General features: G+C 38.2%; 2 protein-coding genes across 2 annotated transcripts; both read left to right on the forward strand.

The window, feature by feature from the left end:
• Positions 1-16,743, forward strand: LOC142235376 (N-acetylgalactosaminyltransferase 6-like). Its single transcript, XM_075306631.1, has 3 exons — positions 1-563; positions 13,398-13,800; positions 16,738-16,743. The coding sequence occupies exons 1-3, from the start codon at positions 58-60 to the stop codon at positions 16,741-16,743; spliced, it is 915 nt and encodes a 304-aa protein (XP_075162746.1). The 5' UTR covers positions 1-57.
• On the forward strand, positions 16,728-22,766 carry LOC142233564 (N-acetylgalactosaminyltransferase 6-like). The gene is made up of 2 exons (XM_075304527.1): positions 16,728-17,102; positions 21,985-22,766. Exons 1-2 carry the CDS (start codon positions 16,776-16,778, stop codon positions 22,636-22,638), a joined length of 981 nt encoding a protein of 326 aa, XP_075160642.1. The 5' UTR covers positions 16,728-16,775; the 3' UTR covers positions 22,639-22,766.
• Positions 22,767-23,567: the final 801 nt, after the last annotated feature.

Consider the following 23,567-nt stretch of genomic DNA (forward strand, 5'->3'; position numbering starts at 1 on the left):
TAGATAGCCGCTGCATCCGATCGTGTTGTATCTCCACCAAATGTTCAGTCGTGTGTAATGGTTCGCTCAAAACACTCATACTCTCTGCTGCGGTCTAAGTGTAACAGTAAGCTGACATATTATCTTCTATCGACTCTACTCTCTCTATGTGCTCTGAGCATTTGCCTGATCGTTTGGTATGGTCGCAATGGTCTAATCGATACCAAAACTAAAGCTCTCTCAAAGATTTTCAAACAGAGAAGCGAACAAGTGCAACAACACGCGAGTAATGAGAAATTATTGGGGACTCCGACAAATAATCTACAGCAATTACGTGATAGGCATACCACCACCAATTGGCATAGTGGAGAAATACCCTACAAAAAATTGCCAAAGGAGCTGACAGCTTTGATTGACTTGGGTCAATCGACCAAAACAAGCAGCTTAGCACCATTAACGCACGAATCCACAAAGAAGCACTTCGAAGCGAACAATCAAAATGATTTACGTTTAACCGGTTTCAATGTTCAGTTAGCAGAGAGTTTACCTTTGCGGCGGGATGTACCCGATACTCGACACAAAAGGTAAGTGTGAAACATTAGCCAGACGTATATGGTGAAGGGGGAGGGCTGCGTCTGGTGATCGATAGTTATTTCGCAGTAAAATAAATCAAGAGGTGCCAAGTTTGTTTTGGTCTTTGCATTAACTGAAACCGTGCATTGAATTATTCAAACTGAAGTGTCTGAGTGAGTGTGTTCATTTAAATTGTAAACAAATGCCATATTGATGAGTATATAATCAAAACGATTTTGTGACCTACATTAAAAAAAAAACATACATAACTTAAATTAAAGCCAAAAGTCAAAGTTGTCAAACATATTTAATTTAATGTTATTTTGCGGGTAATGCCTAGTACTAAGTTCGTTTTTGCGAAAAACGAATATCTTCATTTATCTCGGTAAATAGGGTATCAAGCCCAGGGATGTTAACTTATTTATGCGAAATAATATACCTGCCTATTTTTTCGTGCGAAAAATCCAGGGTTGTATAAATATGTGTTTGAAAATGCTCAAAACAAAGATTTCGCATATATTCCGCGCTAACGTTTTTTATATGGAGTATAACAGTTTTTCGTGCGAAAACGTTATCTTAGTACTAGGCTTAAGACAAGAAACTTCTTTATGCATCTGACAGTGTGTCCATTTATGCGCTGGACTCCGTTACAATTGATTATCGGCTTAACACCCATCCCTCTTCCCACCGCATTACTTCGAGGTGGACCCCGCGTGGTCCATGATCATCTTCTAGTCCGTATCAAGCTTATATTACTAATGTCGTAGTGTCCAGCCTAATCTTTTTTCTGCGGCGAACTTGTTCCACATAATATCGTATGGACTTCACTCACGGTTGTCACTCCAGTCAAAATTAACATACCAACATCTGGAGAAAATTTTACCAAAAAACAACCATACAACGAAATATTATTATCTCTATAGAAAATTTTGTCAAAATATTATTTCTATAAAAAAATTTTGTCAAAATTTTGTCAAAATTTTATTTCTATAAAAAATGTTGCCAATTTTTTTATTTATAAAAAATTTGACAAAATTTTATTTCCATAAAAAAATTTTTAAAAATTTTATTTTATTTATAAAAAAAAGTGAACCCAACGTGGATGAAAATATAAATTAATTTTAGAACATTTTAACTAAAATAGTTTTCTAGTTGCAACATGTTATAAATAAGTTAATGCTTTTTGTCAAACTGAAGAATTTTTTTTAAATAATTATTTTTTTCGGTTGTTTAAGAAAATTTCATATGTTGAAAGAAAAAATTGGATTTAAAAATTGGACTAATATGGTCCTAAAAGCCAGAGTTTTGGCCCAATTTGGTTGAAATTTTGCACAGGGAGTAGATTTAGCATTGTAGCTATGCGCGCCAAATTTGGTTGAAATCGATTCAGATTTAGATATAGCTCCCATATATATCTTTCGCCCGATATGGACTAATACGGTTCTAATAGCCAGAGTTTTGGCCCAATTTGGTTGGAATTTTGCACAGGGAGTAGATTTAGCATTGTAGCTATGCGTGCCAAATTTGGTTGAAATCGGTTCAGATTTATATATAGCTCCCATATATAGCTTTCGTCCGATTTACACTCATATGACCAGGCCAATTTTTTACTCCGATTTAGTTGAAATTTTGCACAGGGAGTAGAATTAGCATTGTAAAGGGTGATTCTTTTGAGGTTAGGATTTTCATGCATTAGTATTTGACAGATCACGTGGGATTTCAGACATGGTGTCAAAGAGAAAGATGCTCAGTATGCTTTGACATTTCATCATGAATAGACTTACTAACGAGCCACAACGTCGAATTTTCAGTGAATGGGCCCTAGAAAAGTTGGCAGAAAATCCGCTTTTTTATCGACAAATTTTGTTCAGCGATGAGGCTCATTTCTGGTTGAATGGCTACGTAAATAAGCAAAATTGCCGCATTTGGAGTGAAGAGCAACCAGAAGCCGTTCAAGAACTGCCCATGCATCCCGAAAAATGCACTGTTTGGTGTGGTTTGTACGCTGGTGGAATCATTGGACCGTATTTTTTCAAAGATGCTGTTGGACGCAACGTTACGGTGAATGGCGATCGCTATCGTTCGATGCTAACAAACTTTTTGTTGCCAAAAATGGAAGAACTGAACTTGGTTGACATGTGGTTTCAACAAGATGGCGCTACATGCCACACAGCTGGCGATTCTATGGCCATTTTGAGGGAAAACTTCGGAGAACAATTCATCTCAAGAAATGGACCGGTAAGTTGGCCACCAAGATCATGCGATTTGACGCCTTTAGACTATTTTTTGTGGGGCTACGTCAAGTCTAAAGTCTACAGAAATAAGCCAGCAACTATTCCAGCTTTGGAAGACAACATTTCCGAAGAAATTCGGGCTATTCCGGCCGAAATGCTCGAAAAAGTTGCCCAAAATTGGACTTTCCGAATGGACCACCTAAGACGCAGCCGCGGTCAACATTTAAATGAAATTATCTTCAAAAAGTAAATGTCATGGACCAATCTAACGTTTCAAATAAAGAACCGATGAGATTTTGCAAATTTTATGCGTTTTTTTAAAAAAAAAAAAGTTATCAAGCTCTTAACAAATCACCCTTTATATAGCACCCAACACATTTGACAGATGTGATATGCTATCGAAAATTTAGATCTACAAAGTGGTGCAGGGTATAATATAGTCGGCCCCGCCCGACTTTAGACTTTCCTTACTTGTTTTTTAATAAAATATACTCATTTGAGAGATTTATGAACTCAATCTAAGCAAACTTCTTTATTTTCGGAAAATATGAATTATTTTATTTTGTAGTAAAATTTTGCACTATATTTGTATACAACTTTTTTTCTTATTTTTAGTTAAAGTCATTAAATTTAGCAAAAAATTATTCAAAGAAGGAACATTTACTCATTGAGCAAAATTTAACTAAAATCAACTAATCTTCATGAACTAAAATAAAGTTCAGTTGGCATTAGAGTCCCTTTTTTCTGGGTGTTTTATTTCTGCAGAAAATTTTGTCATAATTTTATTGCTGTAGAAAATTTTGTCAACATTTTTATAGCCTTCACCACTACTGTGGTACAGGGTATAATAAGTTTGTGCATTTGTATGTAACGCCAAGAAGGAAAAGTATGAGACCCATCGTTTAGTATACCGATCGTCTTAGAATTAAATTCTAAGTCGTTTTGGGGAACAAAGACGATCGATTTTGGAAAAAATCGGTTCAGATTTAGATATAGCTGTCATATATATTTATCCCCGATCTGGATGTAAATTCCGTACATCCGAATATTTTATGAGTCTCGAAAAACTTGCAAAATATTATCCAAATCGGTTCAGATTTAGATATAGCTCCCATATATATCTTTCGTCCGATTTGGACTTATATGGTCTCAAAATCCAGGGTTTTGCCGTGATTTGCTTCAAATTTCGCACAAGGAGTACGTTTAGTAGTATCGGTAATTGCGCCAAATTTGGTTGAAATCGGTTCAGATTTAGATATGGATCCCATATATATCTTCCGTCCGATTTGCACTCATATGACCAGGGGGCCAAAGTTATACTCCCATTTACGTGAAATTTCGCATAGATAGCAGAATTATTATTCTAACTGTACATGTCAAATTTAGTCAAAATCGTTTCAGATTATATATAGCTCCCATATATATGTACACCAGAGTTGGGGAAATATGTTATGGTAGACTGTTACACATTTTAGACCTATTTTCAATGGAAGTTTCCTCCAATTAACTGGATAGCGTTAGCCGATTTAAATTTTAATTCTAGAGATTTTGTAGAAGTAAAAAAATTGTCTCCTTTATATAGCTTCCAGCAAATGTGAAGTAGTTGAGATGGTAACGCAAATTTTGGCCTACATATGGGTGAAGGGTATAATATAGTCGGCCCCGCCCGACTTTAGACTTTAATTACTTGTTATACCCTCCACCATAGGATGGGGGTATATTAACTTTGTCATTCCGTTTGTAACATATCGAAATATTGCTCTAAGACCCAATAAAGTATATATATTCTGGGTCGTGGTGAAATTCTGAGTCGATCTGAGCATGTCCGTCCGTCCGTCTGTTGAAATCACGCTAACTTCCGAACGAAACAAGCTATCGACTTGAAACTTGGCACAAGTAGTTGTTATTGATGTCGGTCGGATGGTATTGAAAATGGCCCATTTTTACGTATAGCCCCCATATCCACTTTTACGTATAGCCCCCATATAAACGGACCCCCAACTTTGGCTTGCGATTGCTCTAAGAGCAGCAAATTTCATCTGATCCGGCTGAAATTTGGTACATGGTGTTAGTATCTATAACCATTCAAAAATTGGTCCGTAACGGTCCACTTTTACGTATAGCCCCCATATAAACGGACCCCCAAATTTGGCTTGAGATCACTCTAAGAGAAGCAAATTTCATCCGATCCGGCTGAAATTTGGTACATGGTGTTAGTATATGATCTCTTACAACCATGCAAAAATTGCTCCATATCGGTCCATAATTATATATAGCCCCCATATAAACCGATCCCCCGATTTGGCTTGCGGAGCCTCTAAGAGAACCAAATTTCATCCGATCCGGCTGAAATTTGGTACATGGTGTTGGTATATGTTCTCTAATGACCACGCAAAAATTGGTCCACATCGGTCATAATTATATATAGCCCCCATATAAACCGATCCTCCGATTTGGCTTGCGGAGCCTCTAAGAGAACCAAATTTAATCCGATCCGGCTGAAATTTGGTACATGGTGTTAGAATATGGTATCTAACAACCATGCAAAAATTGGTCCACATCGGTCCATAATTATATATAGCCCCCATATAAACCGATCCCACCATTTGGCTTGCGGAGCCTCTAAGAGAGACAAATTTCATCCGATCGGGCTGAAATTCGGTACATGGTTTTGGTATATGTTCTTTAATGACCATGCAAAAATTGGTCCACATCGGCCCATAATTATATATAGCCCCCATATAAACCGATCCCCCGATTTGGCTTGCGAGGCCTCTAAGAGAAGCAAATTTCATCCGATCCGGCTGAAATTTGGTACATGGTGTTAGTATATGGTCTCTAACAACCATGCAAAAATTGGTCCACATCGGTCCATAATTATATATAGCCCCCATATAAACCGATGCTCAGATTTTACCTCAGGAGCCTGTTAGAGGAGCAAAAGTCATCCGATTCGATTGAAATTTTTTCCATGGTGTTAGTATATTGTCTCTAACAACCATGCCAAAATTGGTCTATATCGGTCCATAATTATATATAGCCCCCATAGATGTTAATAAATGGGCTCAAACACCCGTGCAAAAATTGGGTGATATCGGTCCATAATTATATATAGGCCCCATATAAACCGATCCCCAGATTTGACCTCCGGAGCACCTTGGAAGAGCAAAATTCTTCCCATTCGGTTGAAATTTGGTACGTGATGTTAGTATAGGGTATCCAACAACCATGCAGGAATTGGTTCCTTTTGGAGAAGCAAAATTCATCCGATCTGGTTGAAATTTGGTACGTGGTGGTAGTATATGATATTTAACAACCATGTGAGTTGAAATTTGTGGATGACAGTCTTCCGTAGAAGTTTCTACGCAATCCATGGTGGAGGGTACATAAGATACGGCCTGGCCGAACTTACGGCCGTATATACTTGTTTTTTTACTAACATTGTGTTCCACCCTAGTGCATTAGCTGACTTAAATTTTGAGTCAATAGATTTTGTAGAAGTATATCAAATTCTGTCCAGATCGAGTGATATTTAAATGTATGTATTTGGCACAAACCTTTATATATAGCATTTGACGGATGTGATATGGTATCGAAAATTTAGATCTACAAAGTTGAGCAGGGTATAATATAGTCGGCCCCACCCGACTTTAAACTTTCCTTACTTGTTTTTCTATAGCAAATTGTGTCAAACTTTTCCTTCTATAGAAAATTTTGTCCAAATTTTAATTCTATAGAAAATTTTGTCAAAATTTTATTTCTGTAGCAAATTTTGTCAAAATGTTATTTCTATAGAAAATTTTGTCAAAATTTTATTTCTGTAGAAAATGTCAAAAATTTATTTCTATGGACATTTTGTCAAAATTTTATTTCTTTAGAAAATGTTGTCAAAATATTATTTTATTTTTAAAAGTTTTGTCAACTTTTTATTTCTATAGAAAATTTTGTCATAAATTTATTTCTATAGAAAATTTTGTCAAAAATTTATTTCTATAGAAAATTTTGTCAAAAATTTATTTCGTTGTTGTTGTTTTTTTTTGATGTCAGCTAAAAACCATGCATTGACTAAACTACAAGTGTAGCTTAGCCAACATAGGAAAAGAATCTTTGTCAAATTTATTTAGGTAAAGCCCTATAGACTGCTAGATAGTTGGATGGACGCACGTTTCGGAATTACAACATTCCTCATCAGTATCCTCTACTTGCAGCAAAACTATCAACCAATTATCAGAATAAATTCAGGCAGTTTACTAAACCCAAAAGTAAACCACACATCAACCTTCCGAAAAAAGGTTTTACATGATAGCCGGCTTATGCCGAAATAAACTCGTACAAACATATCTCTTTTCCTTTGCAACCGTCAAAGGAAGTGTGTGATTAAAGAAAAAGAACCAACAATAACAAAACAAAACGAAGGAAAACAAGTATAAACGGCCGTAAGTTCGGCCAGGCCGAATCTTATGTACCCTCCACCATGGATTGCGTAGAAACTTCTACGAAAGACTGTCATCCACAATCGAATTACTTGGGTTGTGGTATCTTAAATCGTTTTCTAAATTGTGAGTTAGTCCATACGTGGTATACATTAGACAAAAAAAGTATGTGTAGGTAAGTCTACAAATAGTTACGAATTGATATGGACTTTTGCACGGTATATGGGGCAATATACAATTATTGATATGGACCAATTTTTATGTGATTGGGGATCGATTTATCTGAGGATGAAATTTGCTCCTCCAAGAGGCTCCAAAACCAAATCTCGGGATCGGTTTATATGGGGACTATATATGATTATGGACCACTTTTGGCATGGTTGTTAAATATCATATACTACCACCACGTACAAAATTTCAACCAGATCGGATGAATTTTGCTTCTCCAAAAGGCTCCGGAGGTCAAATCTGGGGATCGGTTTATATGGGGGCTATATATAATTATGGACCGATTTCGACCAATTTTTGCATGGGAGTTTGAGGCAATATATTAACACCACGTACCAAATTTCAACTGAATCAGATGAATTTTGGTCTTCCAAGAGGCCCCGGAGGTCAAATCTGGTGATCGGTTTATATGGGGGCTATATATAATTATGGACCGATGTGGACCAATTTTTGCATGGTTGTTAGAGACCATATACTAACACCATGTACCAAATTTCAGCCGGATCGGATGAAATTTGCTTCTCTTAGAGGCCTCGCAAGCCAAATCGGGGGATCGGTTTATATGGGGGCTATATATAATTATGGACCGATGTGGACCAATTTTTGCATGGTTGTTAGAGACCATATACTAACGCCATGTACCAAATTTCAGCCGGATCGGATGAAATTTGCTTCTCTTAGAGACCTAGCAAGCCAAATCGAGGGATCGGTTTATATGGGGGCTATATATAATTATGGACCGATGTGGACCAATTTTCGTATGGTTGTTAGAGACCATATACTAACACCATGTACCAAATTTCAGCCGGATCGGATGAAATTTGCTTCTCTTAGAGGCCTCGAAAGCCAAATTTGGGGGTCCGTTTATATGGGAGCTATACGTAAAAGTGGACCGATATGGCCCATTTGCAATACCATCCGACCTACATCAATAACAAGTACTTGTGCCAAGTTTCAAGTCGATAGCTTATTTCGTTCGGGAGTTAGCGTGATTTCAACAGACGGACGGACGGACGGACGGACATGCTCAGATCGACTCAGAATTTCACCACGACCCAGAATATATATACTTTATGGGGTCTTAGAGCAATATTTCGATGTGTTACAAACGGAATGACGAAGTTAATATACCCCCCATCCTATGGTGGAGGGTATAAAAATTATTTCTATAGAAAATTTTATTTCTAAAGAAAATGTTATCAAAATTGTATATCTAAAGGAAAATTGTGAAGTACCTCGTAGTTGTAGAGGAATATTTGGCAAAATCTACTAAAGATCTTTACCAACGTTAAAAAATCTACCAATTTTGGCAGAATTCTACCAACTGTGGCAACCGTGCTCCCACTTCCTCTTACTATGTACCATCTTCTTGATTATATTTCGGGGGGAGACATGTCCAATTTCATTTACTAGCGCTATCCGTCGTTCTGCCCACTGGCTACATATAAGGAATGCATGCTTCGCATCATCCGCGACATCTTCGTAAAGCTGCATTTCCCCATACAACGCAGATACTTTCGAAAATATCCGTGACCAGAGAGCACCGGAGTCTTGTAATACGTCACTTCACCATATCTTCTCTCGTCATAAATGTATGCCACCTATAAGACGGTGTGTCCACCTGTCCTTTGTCTCGTTGTTGCCATCTATCTCTTGTTGAATGTTCAGTATCAAGTCCGTAGCGCTTTGTTGTTTAGCCTCGAAAACCGTTTACCGCCCAAACGCCTGGAGGTCTATCAAGATCGTTCCAGCTATCGCTAATGCGTCTTCCCCAGATACCCCACGGTATGCTGAAGTAATTATAGAACTGCCGGTCTCTTTATTGGAAGCTGCTTTTTCGCTTTAGTTCGTCCCTGTAGAGTCGACGCCCAGATTTCACATCCATAGAGGAGTATGTTGTTACTCATCTCCACGATTATCCTTCTTCTGCTTGGAGGAGGGCCTCCTATGTTTGCCATCATGCTGCTCCGTCGTGACGTTATTGTAGCGTTCGTATCGTATTCGATTGACAACCTTGTTGGGATTACCATTTCGTCTATTTGCAACTCTATTTCAGGAGTTCGGTTTTTTGCATTGTTAATATTAACGAATGTCTAACGAATTATATGTGCGAAACATATAATTTGACGAAGTTTGCGTTGAACCTCTAGCCTTTTATCATAACACCTATGTCATCAGGGTAGACAACAAGGAATGTATCTTCTGGCATCTTCAGCATTTCGTCGTTTGTTGCATTCCAGAGATAAGGTTCGAGGATTGAGCCTTATGTTGCACCTGAGGTTAGTTCCATTCTTCTGGGGTCCTGTATAGTATCACATATTAAATCTCGGTCTTTAAGATAGTCTTTCAATATCCTCGTTAAGTTTTTCGGAATGTGAAATATCGTCTCAAGGGTATATATTACGTCTGGCCACCTTAGGCTGTTCCTAGCGTCTTGATCTTGAAGCCTTGCTGCTCCGTTGTGTCGCCTGTACGACATCTAGGCTCTTAGTATCGATTTTCCAGTTATGCATCTTTATTGTCTCGCGAAAAATCAACCAACAATCCTGATAGCTGTTAGAATAGCTTTCCAGGATGAACAATGGCCTGTAGGGCGATGGATCACTACTAATATTTGTCCTTTTCACACATTAGGGAAGATATCTTCTTTTGGAAAGCTGTTGTACAATAGGGTGAATTGGTTGTCTAGGACTACTTTTCCATGAGGCTTTTGCAGTTCCTCTGTTGTAACGACAGGGATGCTTGTGAGCGTTTGTGTTTCGGTCTCGGCTCCTTTCTTGCCTCTCCATGCGAGCTTATTATACCCTCCACCATAGGGTGGGGGTATATTAACTTTGTCATTCCGTTTGTAACACATCGAAATATTGCTCTAAGACCCCATAAAGTATATATATTCTGGGTCGTGGTGAAATTCTAAGTAGATCTGAGCATGTCCGTCCGTCTGTTGAAATCACGCTAACTTCCGAACGAAACAAGCTATCGACTTGAAACTTGGCACAAGTAGTTGTTATTGATGTAGGTCGGATGGTATTGAAAATGGGCAATATTGGTCCACTTTTACATATAGCCCCCATATAAACGGACCCCCAAACTTGGCTTGCGATTGCTCTACCAGAAGCAAATTTCATCCGATCCGGCTGAAATTTGGTACATGGTGTAAGTGTATAGTCTCTAACAACCATGCAAAAATTGGTCCATATCGGTCCATAATTACATATAGCCCCCATATAAAGCGATCATCCGATTTGGTTTGCGGAGCCTCTAAGAGAACCAAATTTCATCCGATCCGGCTGAAATTTGGTACATGGTGTTAGTATATGGTATCTAACAACCATGCAAAAATTGGTCCACATAGGTCCTTAATTATATATAGCCCCCATATAAACAGATCCCCCGATTTGGCTTGCGGAGCCTCTAAGAGAAGCAAATTTCTTCCGATCCAGTTGAAATTTGGTACGTGGTGTTGGTATATGTTCTCTAATGACCATGCAAAAATTGGTCCACATCGTCCCATAATTATATATAGCCCCCATATAAACCGATCCCCAGATTTGACCTCCGGAGCCTCTTAGAGGATCAAAAGTCATCCGATCCGATTGAAATTTGGTCCGTGGTGTTAGTACATTGTCTCCAACAACCATGCAGAAATTGGTCCATATTGGTCCATAATTATATAGCATAATTATAGCCGATCCCTAGATTTGACCTCCGGAGCCTCTTAGAGGAGCAAAAGTCATCCGATCCGATTGAAATTTGGTCCGTGGTGTTAGTACATTGTCTCCAACAATCATGCCAAAATTGGTCCATATCGGTCCATAATTATATATAGCCCCTATATAAGCCGATCCCCAGATTTGACCTCCGGAGCCTCTTAGAGGAGCAAAATTCATTCGATCCGGTTGAAATTTTCAACGTGGTGTTAGTATAAGGCCGCTAATAACCATGCCAAAATTGGTCCATATCGGTCTATAGTTATATATAGGCGATCCCCAATCACACAAAAATTGGTCCTTATCGGTTCATAATCATGGTTGAAACTCGAGCCAAAAATGATCTACCAAAATTTTATTTTTTAGAAAACATTGTCAAAATGTTATTTCTATAGAAAATTTTGTCAAAATTTTATTTCTATAGAAAATTTTGTCAAAATTTTATTTCTATAAAAATTTTTGTCAGAATTTTATTTCTATAGAAAATTTTATCCAAATTTTATTTCTATAGAATTTTTTTTCCAAATTTTACTTCTATAGAAAATGTTGTCAAAATTTTATTTTGTCAAAATTTTATTTCTATAGAAACTTTAAACTTAATTATATACGTATTTAATCGGCCTTTTTTAGTTTAATATATACCACGTATGGACTATGTGGTATATATTACGGTGTTAGGAAGTTTTAAGATACCTTGCCATTGGCAAGTGTTACCGCACCCAAGTAATTCGATTGTGGATGACAGTCTTCAGTAGAAGTTTCTACGCAATCCATGGTGAAGGGTACATAAGCTTCGGCCTGGCCGAACTTACGGCCGTATATACTTGTTTAGAATCTTCTTTTCTGTGGTGTCTGCAGTTTTCATTCCCCACTCAACCGTGCATGAGTTAAAATCGGCTGCTACAAACAGGTCGCCTAATCTGAGTCGTTAGAACTCTTGAATGGCACTCAGATGACCTGCAAATTGGAAACCATATTACAGCTTTTCCATATTTTTTTTTGAGCCATAACCCAATTTCCATACTGCATCTGTTAATAATCAAATCTGCTTCCTCCTCTTACAGGAGAGCCACTTTTCCTCTGTACATTTGCTTGTAAGAACCTCACTTATTGCTGTTTGTAGTTGGACGCTGGCATGTGATCTGTTGCTTTACCCTCGCTCTCAGGGCAAATGCCACCTTTCGTGACGTTTGTGCATTCCTTCATCGTGTTGTCCTTCCGCCTGATTTTATGCAGAGACACATTCATTTCCTGAGAGGTACTTTGAAATCCCATTGCAACGGAAACAGCGTGTGCTTCTTCCTTGTACTTAATACGACAGAAACTAGCATCTTAATAAATCTTTGTTCCTTTTTTGTTCTCTGAAGTTTGGGCTGCAGCTCGTAGTAATTTCATCACTAGTTGTCTGTCACTTTCCAAATAGGCTCTCTAACTTCATATTCTGTCTTGAGTGCATCCAAGTCTTGGAATTCCAGTGTGGCGTACGCCTAATGGAACTCCATTGTGACGTACCCCTAATCCATCGGTGTACCTGTGATGGTCTCACGGAACCTTCATTTATTTCCCCTTTTTTCATAACTACAAGAATGGAGCCAGACTTAGTCTTCTGGACGGTTTGATCTGCAAACTATGCTTCCCTTGGATTAAATGTATCCCTCAAACTTCTCCCAACGTCTGCATAACTGTGCCCGACAAAGGGCTTTATAATGATGGCATCGGGGCGATAACTAGATCTTTCGTTGTGATTTCCTATTCGGGGTTTCCCCTTTTTCGCCCAAAAGCTTTACGTTCGAAGCTTTATTTGCCTCTGTGGATGCCCACAAGGTCATTAGATTTCTTTTTGTGTTTCTCTACTGGATTTGTTTCCGCTGGGCTCTTTACACTTCGCTTGTTCATGGCGTTTGAAGTGTTGGGGTATCTGTCGAAAGATTCTGATGTTTTCTATTTCGTGTACCGGCTTCCCTCTTTTTTCTGTCATCTTCCAACCTTTTCGGTATTTACCGATAACACTGAGTAATTTGTCTACCTTGGAGACTTGGTTTGAAACATTCATGCTAATGTTGTTTTGCCTACTCTATCTTGCTGAGTTTTAACTGGCACTTAGCTAGGCCTTCCTCTTTTGATGTTCACATCTTCATAATCAACTCTTGCTTTGAAGAGGTGTAATTTCAGAAGGTTCAAAGTTTCAAATATGGCAATCCTAAGCCCATTAATTATCTCTCTTCTCCTTCATATTTCAGATGTAAACGTAAAATTTACCCTAACCAATTGCCCACATGCAGCATAATTATAGTTCACTACAATGAATATAATGTGATACTACTACGAACATTGCACAGTCTACATGACAGGACACCTCATGAGTTATTGGAGGAAATTATTTTGGTCAATGACGCTAGTGAACCAAAAGAGACTGATCAATCCCTATACAGCTACATAAAAGCGAATTTTGCCCAAAAGATTCGAATAGTCCATCTCAAACAAAGAAACGGTTTGATTCGAGCACGTCTACAGGGGGCTCGAAGAGCAAAGGGGGAAGTACTTGTTTTCCTCGATGCCCATATTGAAGTCAATGTGAATTGGTTACCTCCTTTGCTGGAACCAATTGTGGAAGATCCTCAAACATCAACCACACCCAAGGCCGTATTCAGGGGGGGGGATGAGGGGGATCAAACCCCCCCCGAAATGAATGAATATTTTTATATAAATAAATATATATTTTTAGCTGCATAGAAAAATCTTATCGAAGATGTTGAAGAAAAGCTGGAGGTTTTATTTTGAAAAACGCTTACCTATAAAACTTACACAAATCATAGAATACTAGTTGAAAAGCCCGTCAAACGACGGTCGAAAAAAAAACAAATTATTTTTGTTCTCGAACCACAAATTTCATTTTTGGAAAATGTATTTCTGCTTTTTATGTGTGTTTGTTGTTCTTTTTGTGAACATGACTCGCTTTGTTTGGCCATAGCAACAACAACGAAACAGCCACACACACGTGTGTAAATGAAATGGCGCAAAACCTGCGAAAAGAACCTGCCTAATTCAGCGATGGAAGCAATAAAGAGATTTTTCCAAACGTGCATATTCTTTTAAAAATTTTGGTCACTTTGCCAGTTACTCAGGGATGGAAAATACAATTTCACTGGAAGATTATTGTCAAGAGACTGAATTTTAAAGAAAATAAAATTTTGACAAAATTTTCTATAGAAATAAAATTTTGCAAAAATTTCCTATAGAAATAAAATTTTTACAAACTTTTCAATTGAAATAAAATTTTGACAAAATTTTCTATAAAAATAAAATTTTGCAAAAATTCTATATAGAAATAAAATGTTGACAACAATTTCTACCGAAATAAAAAATCGATAATATAGAATCACATTCTTTTTTCGACTAAAACTTTCTTGAAGTTCAATAAAATCCTGTTTTTGACTATGTCTTTTACAAAATCGAAATTTTCTTCCCACATGAACATGTCTGTTTTGCCATATTTGTAAAAGACTATTAGCAAATAAGGTTGATAAAGACTTTCTAAAAATATTAAAATATTTTGTCAAAGCTATTGTATCATAAATCTGATATCGACTCAAAAATGTCTACACAAAAGGTACTAAATCATTCGCGGGGGTACTACGGTACTGACCGGGGTGAAAAAGGTTTGAAAAAAGTACTATAGTACTGCATTTTCCATCCCTGCAGTTACTACGTGCTCATCCGAACGTTCATTTTCAACAATGAAGAGATTAAAGACGTATCTTAGAAATTCGACTAGCGAGAGTAGACTCAAAGGATTGGCATTAATGTCGGTTCATCGCCGAATAAATGTGCCGACTGAAGAAGTCATTGATTTATTTGCTGCCCAAAAAGCCCGTCGGCTCAATTTAATATTATAACAAGTATATACAGCACTAAGTTCGGCCGCGCCGAATCTTAAATACCCACCACCATGAACCAAATATTAGGGTTTCCTTTGAAATTTCAGGAGGGCTTGAGGACTTGAGGATATTCCCGAAGATAAATTTAAAGATTTCACCTATGAGGACTATATCAGATTCTGGATTTATAAGAACCATTTTTGTTTGAGTTTTAAAGAAATCATTAACATCTCTTGTATGTGTGCAAGAAAATTATAAAATAACGTCTTGATTTGAAATCTTAAATCTGTAGAAGTAAAATCTAGAAATTTTACATTGAGTTTCAAGCAATTTTCATGGTCAGTGCGCCTTCTACACCCTCAAGAAGTGAAGTCGGTCTATATGGAGGCATTACCAAATGGATCGATAAAAACTTAATCCGATACACGTTTTTGTGAGCCTAAAATACCAGAATATTTACAATTTCAGGCAAATCAGATAAAAACTACGGTTTCTAGAAAATCAAGGAGTTAAATCGGGAGATCGTTCTTATGGGGGCTATACTAAAATATGGACCGATACTCACCGTTTTCGGCACACCTCTTTATGACCCGAAAATACCTCTAGATTTCCAATTTCAGGCAAATAGGATAAAAACTTCGGATTCTAGAAGCCCAAGAAGTAAAATCTTGAAATCGGTCTATACAAAAATATGGACCGATACTCACCATTTTCGGCACACCTCTTTATGGTCCTAAAATACCTCTAGATTTCCAATTTCAGACAAATTGGATAAAAACTACGGTTTCTATAAGCCCAAGACCCCAAATCGGGAGGTCGTTTTATATGGGGACCATACCAAAACATGGACCGATACTCACAATTTTTGGCACACGTATTTGTGGGCCTACAATACCTCTAGATTTCCAATTTCAGGTAAATTGAATAAAAACTGCGGTTTCTATAAGCCCAAGAAGTAAAATCGTGAGATCGGTCTATATGGGGGCTATACCAAAATATTGACCGATACTCACAATTTTTGGCACATGTATTTGTGGTCCTACAATACCTCTAGATTTCCAATTTCAGATAAATTGAATAAAAACTGCGGTTTCTATAAGCCCAAGAAGTAAAATCGGGAGATCGGTCTATATAAGGGCTATACCAAAACATGGACCGATACTCACCATTTTTGGCACACCTCTTTATGGTCATAAAATACCTCTAGATTTCAAATTTCAGGCAAATTGGATAACACCAACAAAATTGGATAACACCAAGACCCCAAATCGGGAGGTCGGTTTATATGGGGACTATATCAAAACCTGGACCGATATAGCCCATCTTCGAACTTGACCTGCCTGCAGACAAAAGACGAGTTTGTGCAAAATTTCAGTACGATTGTTTCATTATTGAAGACTGTAGCGTGATTACAACAGACAGACAGACAGACGGACATCGTTATATCGTCTTAGAATTTCTCCCTGATCAAGAATATATATACATTATATAGTCGGAAATCGATATTTCGATGTGTTACAAACGGAATGACAAACTTATTATACCCCCGTCATCATTCTATGGTGGTGGGTATAAAAATATTGTATACATACCTATGCATAAATAAAATTTTCTACACATGAGATTATATGAATATTTTTTTTTAAGTTGAACCCCCCCCGAATTAAAATCCTGGCTACGGCCTTGACCACACCAATTATAGACATAATTAAATATGATTCTTTGGAATATCAAGGTGCAATGCCTTCAAGAGGTGGATTCAATTGGCAATTCAATTATGTCCAATTACCATTGCTCAAAGAAGAAGAGAGGCGGATGCCCAAACCTCATAATAATCCTGTCATGAATGGTGGCCTGTTTGCTATTGCGAAGAAATATTTCTGGCATTTGGGAGGATATGATGATGGTCTGGAAATATGGGGTGCCGAACAATATGAATTGAGCTTTAAAATTTGGTTATGTGGAGGTCGATTGTTGGAAGTTCCATGTTCGAGAGTGGGTCATTTATATCGATCTCCTGAATATGTGGTGAATTATACTAAACGTAAAGATGATTTTATATCGAGGGTAAGTAGAACCAATCAATGTTTTTTTTTAATATTAACTTAGACTAAATTCGATTAAAGTAAATTAAATTATGAGAGAAGACGAGAGCGAGACAGCAGCTCTCATAAATGTCTTTACAAACGAGGAACTGCAAAAGCCTCACGAAGAAGAAGGCACCCGATCCTGACGGCAAAGCCGCATGTCTTACAGATATAGCAGCCAAGGGACCCGAAACCCTACTTTCTATGTTCAACAGCTCTCTAGTAGACGATATCTTCCCTAATTTGTGCAAAGAACATAGATTAATTCTGATCAGCAAGGAAAAAGGCGAACAAGTATAGCCATCGTCGTACAGACCACGCTGGGAACAGCTGGAAAACTGTTCGAACAGCTCATAAAACCACGACTTGACGTGGTTATCAAGACCGTTGAGGGTCTGCCCACGACAGAATACAAATTTAGACCTGGAAAATCGACACTACGAGCCCTTAAGGAAGTATCAGATGCCGAACAGGCAAAACATCTAGGCAGCCACGCTTCAAGATTTATAATTCTACTGGCGACGCTAGATATTAGGAACGCTTTCCACAGCCTATCCTAGAGATAATATATCACATACCGAAATATTTAATGAGGATATTGAAAGACTATCTGAAGACCAAGTTTTGATATACGACACTATACAGGGTCCAAGAATAATGGAAGTACTCTCAGGTGACGCACAAGGCTCCATCCTCAAACCAGATCCCTGGAATGCTACGACCGACTACATATTGAAGATACCCATGCCAGACGATACATTACTTGTTGGCTATGCTGATGACATAGACGCTATGATAAAAACTACGAATACTGAAGAGGCTCAACGGAAACTTCGCCAAACCATGATTCGGGCGAAAGACTGGTTAAACACACATGGCTTACAATTAGCCATGCAAAAGACCGAACTGCTACTACTAACCAGACAGTATCTGCCTCTATAAATAGAGATGCACATAGACGACATGGTAATCCCAACAAAGCAGTCAATAATGTACTTGGGACTGAAGTTGGACTCAAAACCACCGTACTCCAAGCAGATAGACTACGCAACAGAAGGATGCTGTGGTAACGCCACCATTGAGAAGTCTGATGACAATCATGGGAAGCCCTCTTTCAAGCAGAAGAACGATACTCATGGAGATGACTAACAGTATACTCCTCTATTGGGTGTGAGATCGGGAGTCGACTCTACAGAAATGGACTAGAGCGAAAAAGCTGCTTTCAGTACAGAGAACGGCAGATCTGAAAATTACTTCAGCATACCGCATAGCATCAGGGGAAGCAGCGTTAGGCGATTGAGCGGCAAAAGTGTTTCGAGCCCAAACAACAAGGCGCGACAGACTTGATACCGAACATCCGAGAAGAGACCAGAGATAAATGGCAGAAACGTTGGAGGAACGAGACAAAGGGCAGATGGACACACCGAGAGAGAAGATATGGAAAAACAAGTATATACAGCAGTAAGTTCGGCCGGGCCGAATCTTAAATACCCACCACCATGAACCAAATATTAGGGTTTCCTTTGAAATTTCAGGAGGGCTTGAGGACTTGAGGACACAACCCGAAGATAAATTTAAAGATTTCACCTATGAGGACTATATCAGATTCTGGATTTGTAAGAACCATTTTTGTTTGAGTTTTAGAGGAATCATTAACATCTCTTGTAAGTGTGCAAGAAAATTATAAATTATCTTGATTTGAAATCTTAAATCTGTAGAAGTAAAATCTGGAAATTTTACATTGAGTTTCAACCAATTTTCATTATCAGTGCGCCTTCTACACCCTCAAGAAGTGAAGTCGGTCTATATGGAGGCATTACCAAATGGACCGATAAAAACTTAATCCGATACACGTTTTTGTGAGCCTAAAATACCAGAATATTTACAATTTCAGGCATATCAGATAAAAACTACGGTTTCTAGAAACCCAAGGAGTTAAATCGGGAGATCGTTCTTATGGGGGCTATACTAAAATATGGACCGATACCCACCATTTTCGGCACACCTCTTTGTGACCCGAAAATACCTCTAGATTTCCAATTTCAGGCAAATAGGATAAAAACTTCGGATTCTAGAAGCCCAAGAAGTAAAATTGGGAAATCGGTCTATATGGGGGCTATACCAAAATATGGATCGATACTCACCATTTTCGGCACACCTCTTTATGGTCCTAAAATACCTCTAGATTTCCAATTTCAGACAAATTGGATAAAAATACGGTTTCTATAAGCCCAAGACCCCAAATCGGGAGATCGGTCTATATGGGGGCTATCCCTAAATATGGACCGATACTCACCATTTTCGGCACACCTCTTTATGGTCCTAAAATACCTCTAGATTTCCAATTTCAGACAAATTGGATAAAAAATACGGTTTCTATAAGCCCAAGACCCCAAATCGGGAGATCGGTCTATATGGGGGCTATCCCTAAATATGGACCGATACTCACAATTTTTGGCACACGTATTTGTGGTCCTACAATACCTCTAGATTTCCAATTTCAGATAAATTGAATAAAAACTGCGGTTTCTATAAGCCCAAGAAGTAAAATCGGGAGATCGGTCTATATGGGGGCTATACCAAAATATGGACCGATACTCACAATTTTTGGCACACGTATTTGTGGTCCTACAATACCTCTAGATTTCCAATTTCAGGTAAATTGAATAAAAACTGCGTTTTCTATAAGCCCAAGAAGTAAAATCGGGAGATCGGTCTATATGGGGGCTATACCAAAATATGGACCGATACTCACAATTTTTGTCACACGTATTTGTGGTCCTACAATACCTCTATATTTCAAATTTCAGGTAAATTGAATAAAAACTTCGGTTTCTATAAGCCCTAGAAGTAAAATCGGGAGATCGGTCTATATGGGGGCTATACCAAAATATGGACCGATACTCACAAATTTTGGCACACGTATTTGTGGTCGTACAATACCTCTAGACTTCCAATTTCAGGTAAATTGAATAAAAACTGCGGTTTCTATAAGCCCAAGAAGTAAAATCGGGAGATCGGTCTATATGGGGGCTATACCAAAACATGGACCGATACTCACCAGTTTTGGCACACCTCTTTATGGTCATAAAATACCTCTAGATTTCAAATTTCAGGCAAATTGGATAAAAACTACGATTTCTATGAGCCCAAGACCCCAAATCGGGAGGTCGGTTTATATGGGGACTATATCAAAACCTAGACCGATATGGCCCATCTTCGAACTTGACCTGCCTGCAGACAAAAGACGAGTTTGTGCAAAATTTCAGCACGATTGCTTCATTATTGAAGGCTGTAGCGTGATTACAACAGACAGACAGACAGACAGACGGACAGACGGACATCGTTATATCGTCTTAGAATTTCTCCCTGATCAAGAATATATATACTTTATACAGTCGGAAATCGATATTTCGATGCGTTACAAACGGAATGACAAACTTATTATACCCCCGTCACCATTCTATGGTGGTGGGTATAATAACGTATTACATGCCACAGATACTCAAGACGTTATCAATGAACAAGCTAATGACAACGATAGGAGGTCCTCTTCCATGTGGGAGAAGGATACTCATAGAGATGACTAACAGAATACTTCTTTATGAATGTCAGATCTTGTGTCGACCCTACTGAGGCGATCTAAAGCGAAAAAGCTTGTTTCACTAAGGGGAACACCAGCTCAAACACCAGCAGGAACGATTCCAATAGACCTTCAGGAGTTTGAGTAGTAGAAGGTTTTCAAAGGTAAACAACAAGGCGCGACAAACTGGGTACCGAACATCCAACAGGATACCAGAGATAAATTGCAGAAACGAGCCAAGGGATATATGGACACACCGAGAGAGAATATATGGGGAAGTGGCTTGTTACATGACTGAGATGCTCAAGCAGATAAACTACGCAACCGAAAAAAGCTGCAATGATAACGTGACAAACATAGGAGGCCACCTTTTAAGAGGGTGTCGACCCTACAGAGACAATCAAGAGCGATAAACCTGTTTTCGGTACAGAGAAGCAGCAGCTCTGACAATCACTTCGGCATACTGCACAGTATCAGGGGAAGCCGCATTAGATATAGCAGGAACGGTCCCAATAGACCTCCAGGCGATTGAGCGGCAAAAGGTTTTCGAGCCCAAACAAACTTGATACCGAACATCTGGTCAAATGGCAGGAACAATATATAGGGCAGATGGACACACCGACATACAGCTATGGAGAGAGAGAAGATCTGGGAAAGTGACGTATCGCATGACCTGATGCTTTCTGGTCATGGCTACTTTCGAAGGAATCTGTACCGTATGTGGAAATACAGCTTAGGAAACTTTATTGCCGATGTAGAGGAGGTCGCAGATGATGCTGCTCATACAATCTTTAGATGTAAGCGATGGACAAAACGGCGAAAAGCGCTTGAAGATGAAATTGGGCACATCCCTCCAAGAAATATAATCCACAAAAGGGTGCGAAGTGAGAGGAAATGGGAGGCCATAAGGCGTTTTGCAGAACATGTTCTCCGCAATAAAAGGTTGAGATGGACACGACGACATGAGAAATATAAGCTTTAGCCTGGATACGGACTAAAACGAAACGGTCACGGGCCACGTGGGGGTCCACGTTGAAGTAATGCTAAAGTGGTTTCGAGTGTGTAATAATAACCCCAGGGAAAAGCGATGGGTTTTTAGCCGATATCGTCGATTGTGATGGAGTCCGGCATACGGATGGACGCACTGTAAGGTGTATAAAGCATTTCCCTATCCTTACCCGCAACAAAATTATATTAAAAACTAAATTAAATAAATTTTATAGTATTTAAGTTTGGTTTTATTTTGTTCAATTTTATTTATATTTTTGTTTTCTTTTAGAACTACAAAAGGGTGGCAGAAATTTGGATGGACGAATACAAAGAGTTCTTATACGAACACATACCCAAACTCAATCAGATCGATGCAGGAGATTTGTCGCAACAAAAACTCTTAAAGACTGCACTCAAGTGTAAACCTTTTAAATGGTTTATGGAGCATATAGCCTTTGATTTGCTCAAGGCCTATCCCCCTATAAAACCCCCAGATTTTGCCAGTGGAGCCATACAAAGCGTAGCTCTACCAGATTTATGTTTGGATTTAGATGGTGTTGAACCACGTCAGAAATTGGAAAATGTTCTTAAACCCTGTTCGCCAGACTTGAAATATCCCTATGATGGACAAAAATGGCATCTTGGATTTAGACGTGATCTACAACATCATGGAAATTGTTTGGAAGTACAAAACTGGCATTCGTATGCTCCAATTTGGCTTTGGCCTTGCCACAATAGAGGTGGCAATCAATGGTGGTATTATGATCGAAACGCTCAATTGCTAATCCAGGGCGATAAGGAATTCACTCAACGTTGTATGGAAGTGAATGGTGAAACGAAAGAGATTTTTGTAAATTATTGTGATCTTGCCAGAAAAGAACAAAAATGGCTATTTGGTTATGTTAATGAAACTGCCATGGAGTATTTTTTCAAAGAAACTTAAGTGATAATGAAAAATCTTAGCATAGATGATTCTTGTCAAAGTATAGAGTTAGGACCACTGCAAGCTTAATAAAGGAAATGAAAAAAAAAAACTTCTGAAAAAATAGTAATCTTTTCAACATTAATAAATTTTTTGCCTTTTTTTTTGAGTTGAAAGCATATATAAACAAGTAAGGAAAGTCTAAAGTCGGGCGGGGCCGACTATATTATACCCTGCACCACTTTGTGGATCTAAATTGTCTATACCATATCACATCCGTCAAATGTGTTGGGGGCTATATATAAAAGTTTGTCCCAAAAACATACATTTAAATATCACTCGATATGGACAGAATTTGATAGATTTCTACATAATCTATGGAGCTATGGGAGCTATATCTAAATCTGAACCGATTTGGCTGATATTTTGCAAGTTTTTCGAGACTCATAAATTTGAGGAAGATCGGTTGATATACACGCCAATTATGACCAGATCGGTGAAAAATATATATGGCAGCTATATCTAAATCTGAACCGATTTTTTCCAAAATCAATAGGGATCGTCTTTGAGCCGAAACAGGACCCTATACCAAATTTTAGGACAATAGGACTAAAACTGCGAGCTGTACTTTGCACATAAAAATACATCAACAGACAGACAGACGGACATCGCTAAATCGACTCAGAATTTAATTCTAAGACGATAGGTATACTAAACAATGTGTCTCAAACTTTTCCTTCTTGGCGTTACATACAAATGCCCAAACTTATTATACCCTGTACCACAGTAGTGGTGAAGGGTATATATATGGGAAACATTTAAATCTGAAGCAATTTTAAGGAAACTTCGCAAAAAATTATATATGATTTATTGCTCGATATATATGTATTAGAAGTTTAGGAAAATTAGAGTCATTTTTACAACTTTTCGACTAAGCAGTGGCGATTTTA

The sequence above is a fragment of the Haematobia irritans genome, chromosome 4, assembly GCF_050003625.1.
Source record: "Haematobia irritans isolate KBUSLIRL chromosome 4, ASM5000362v1, whole genome shotgun sequence".
Lineage (NCBI taxonomy): Eukaryota > Metazoa > Arthropoda > Insecta > Diptera > Muscidae > Haematobia > Haematobia irritans.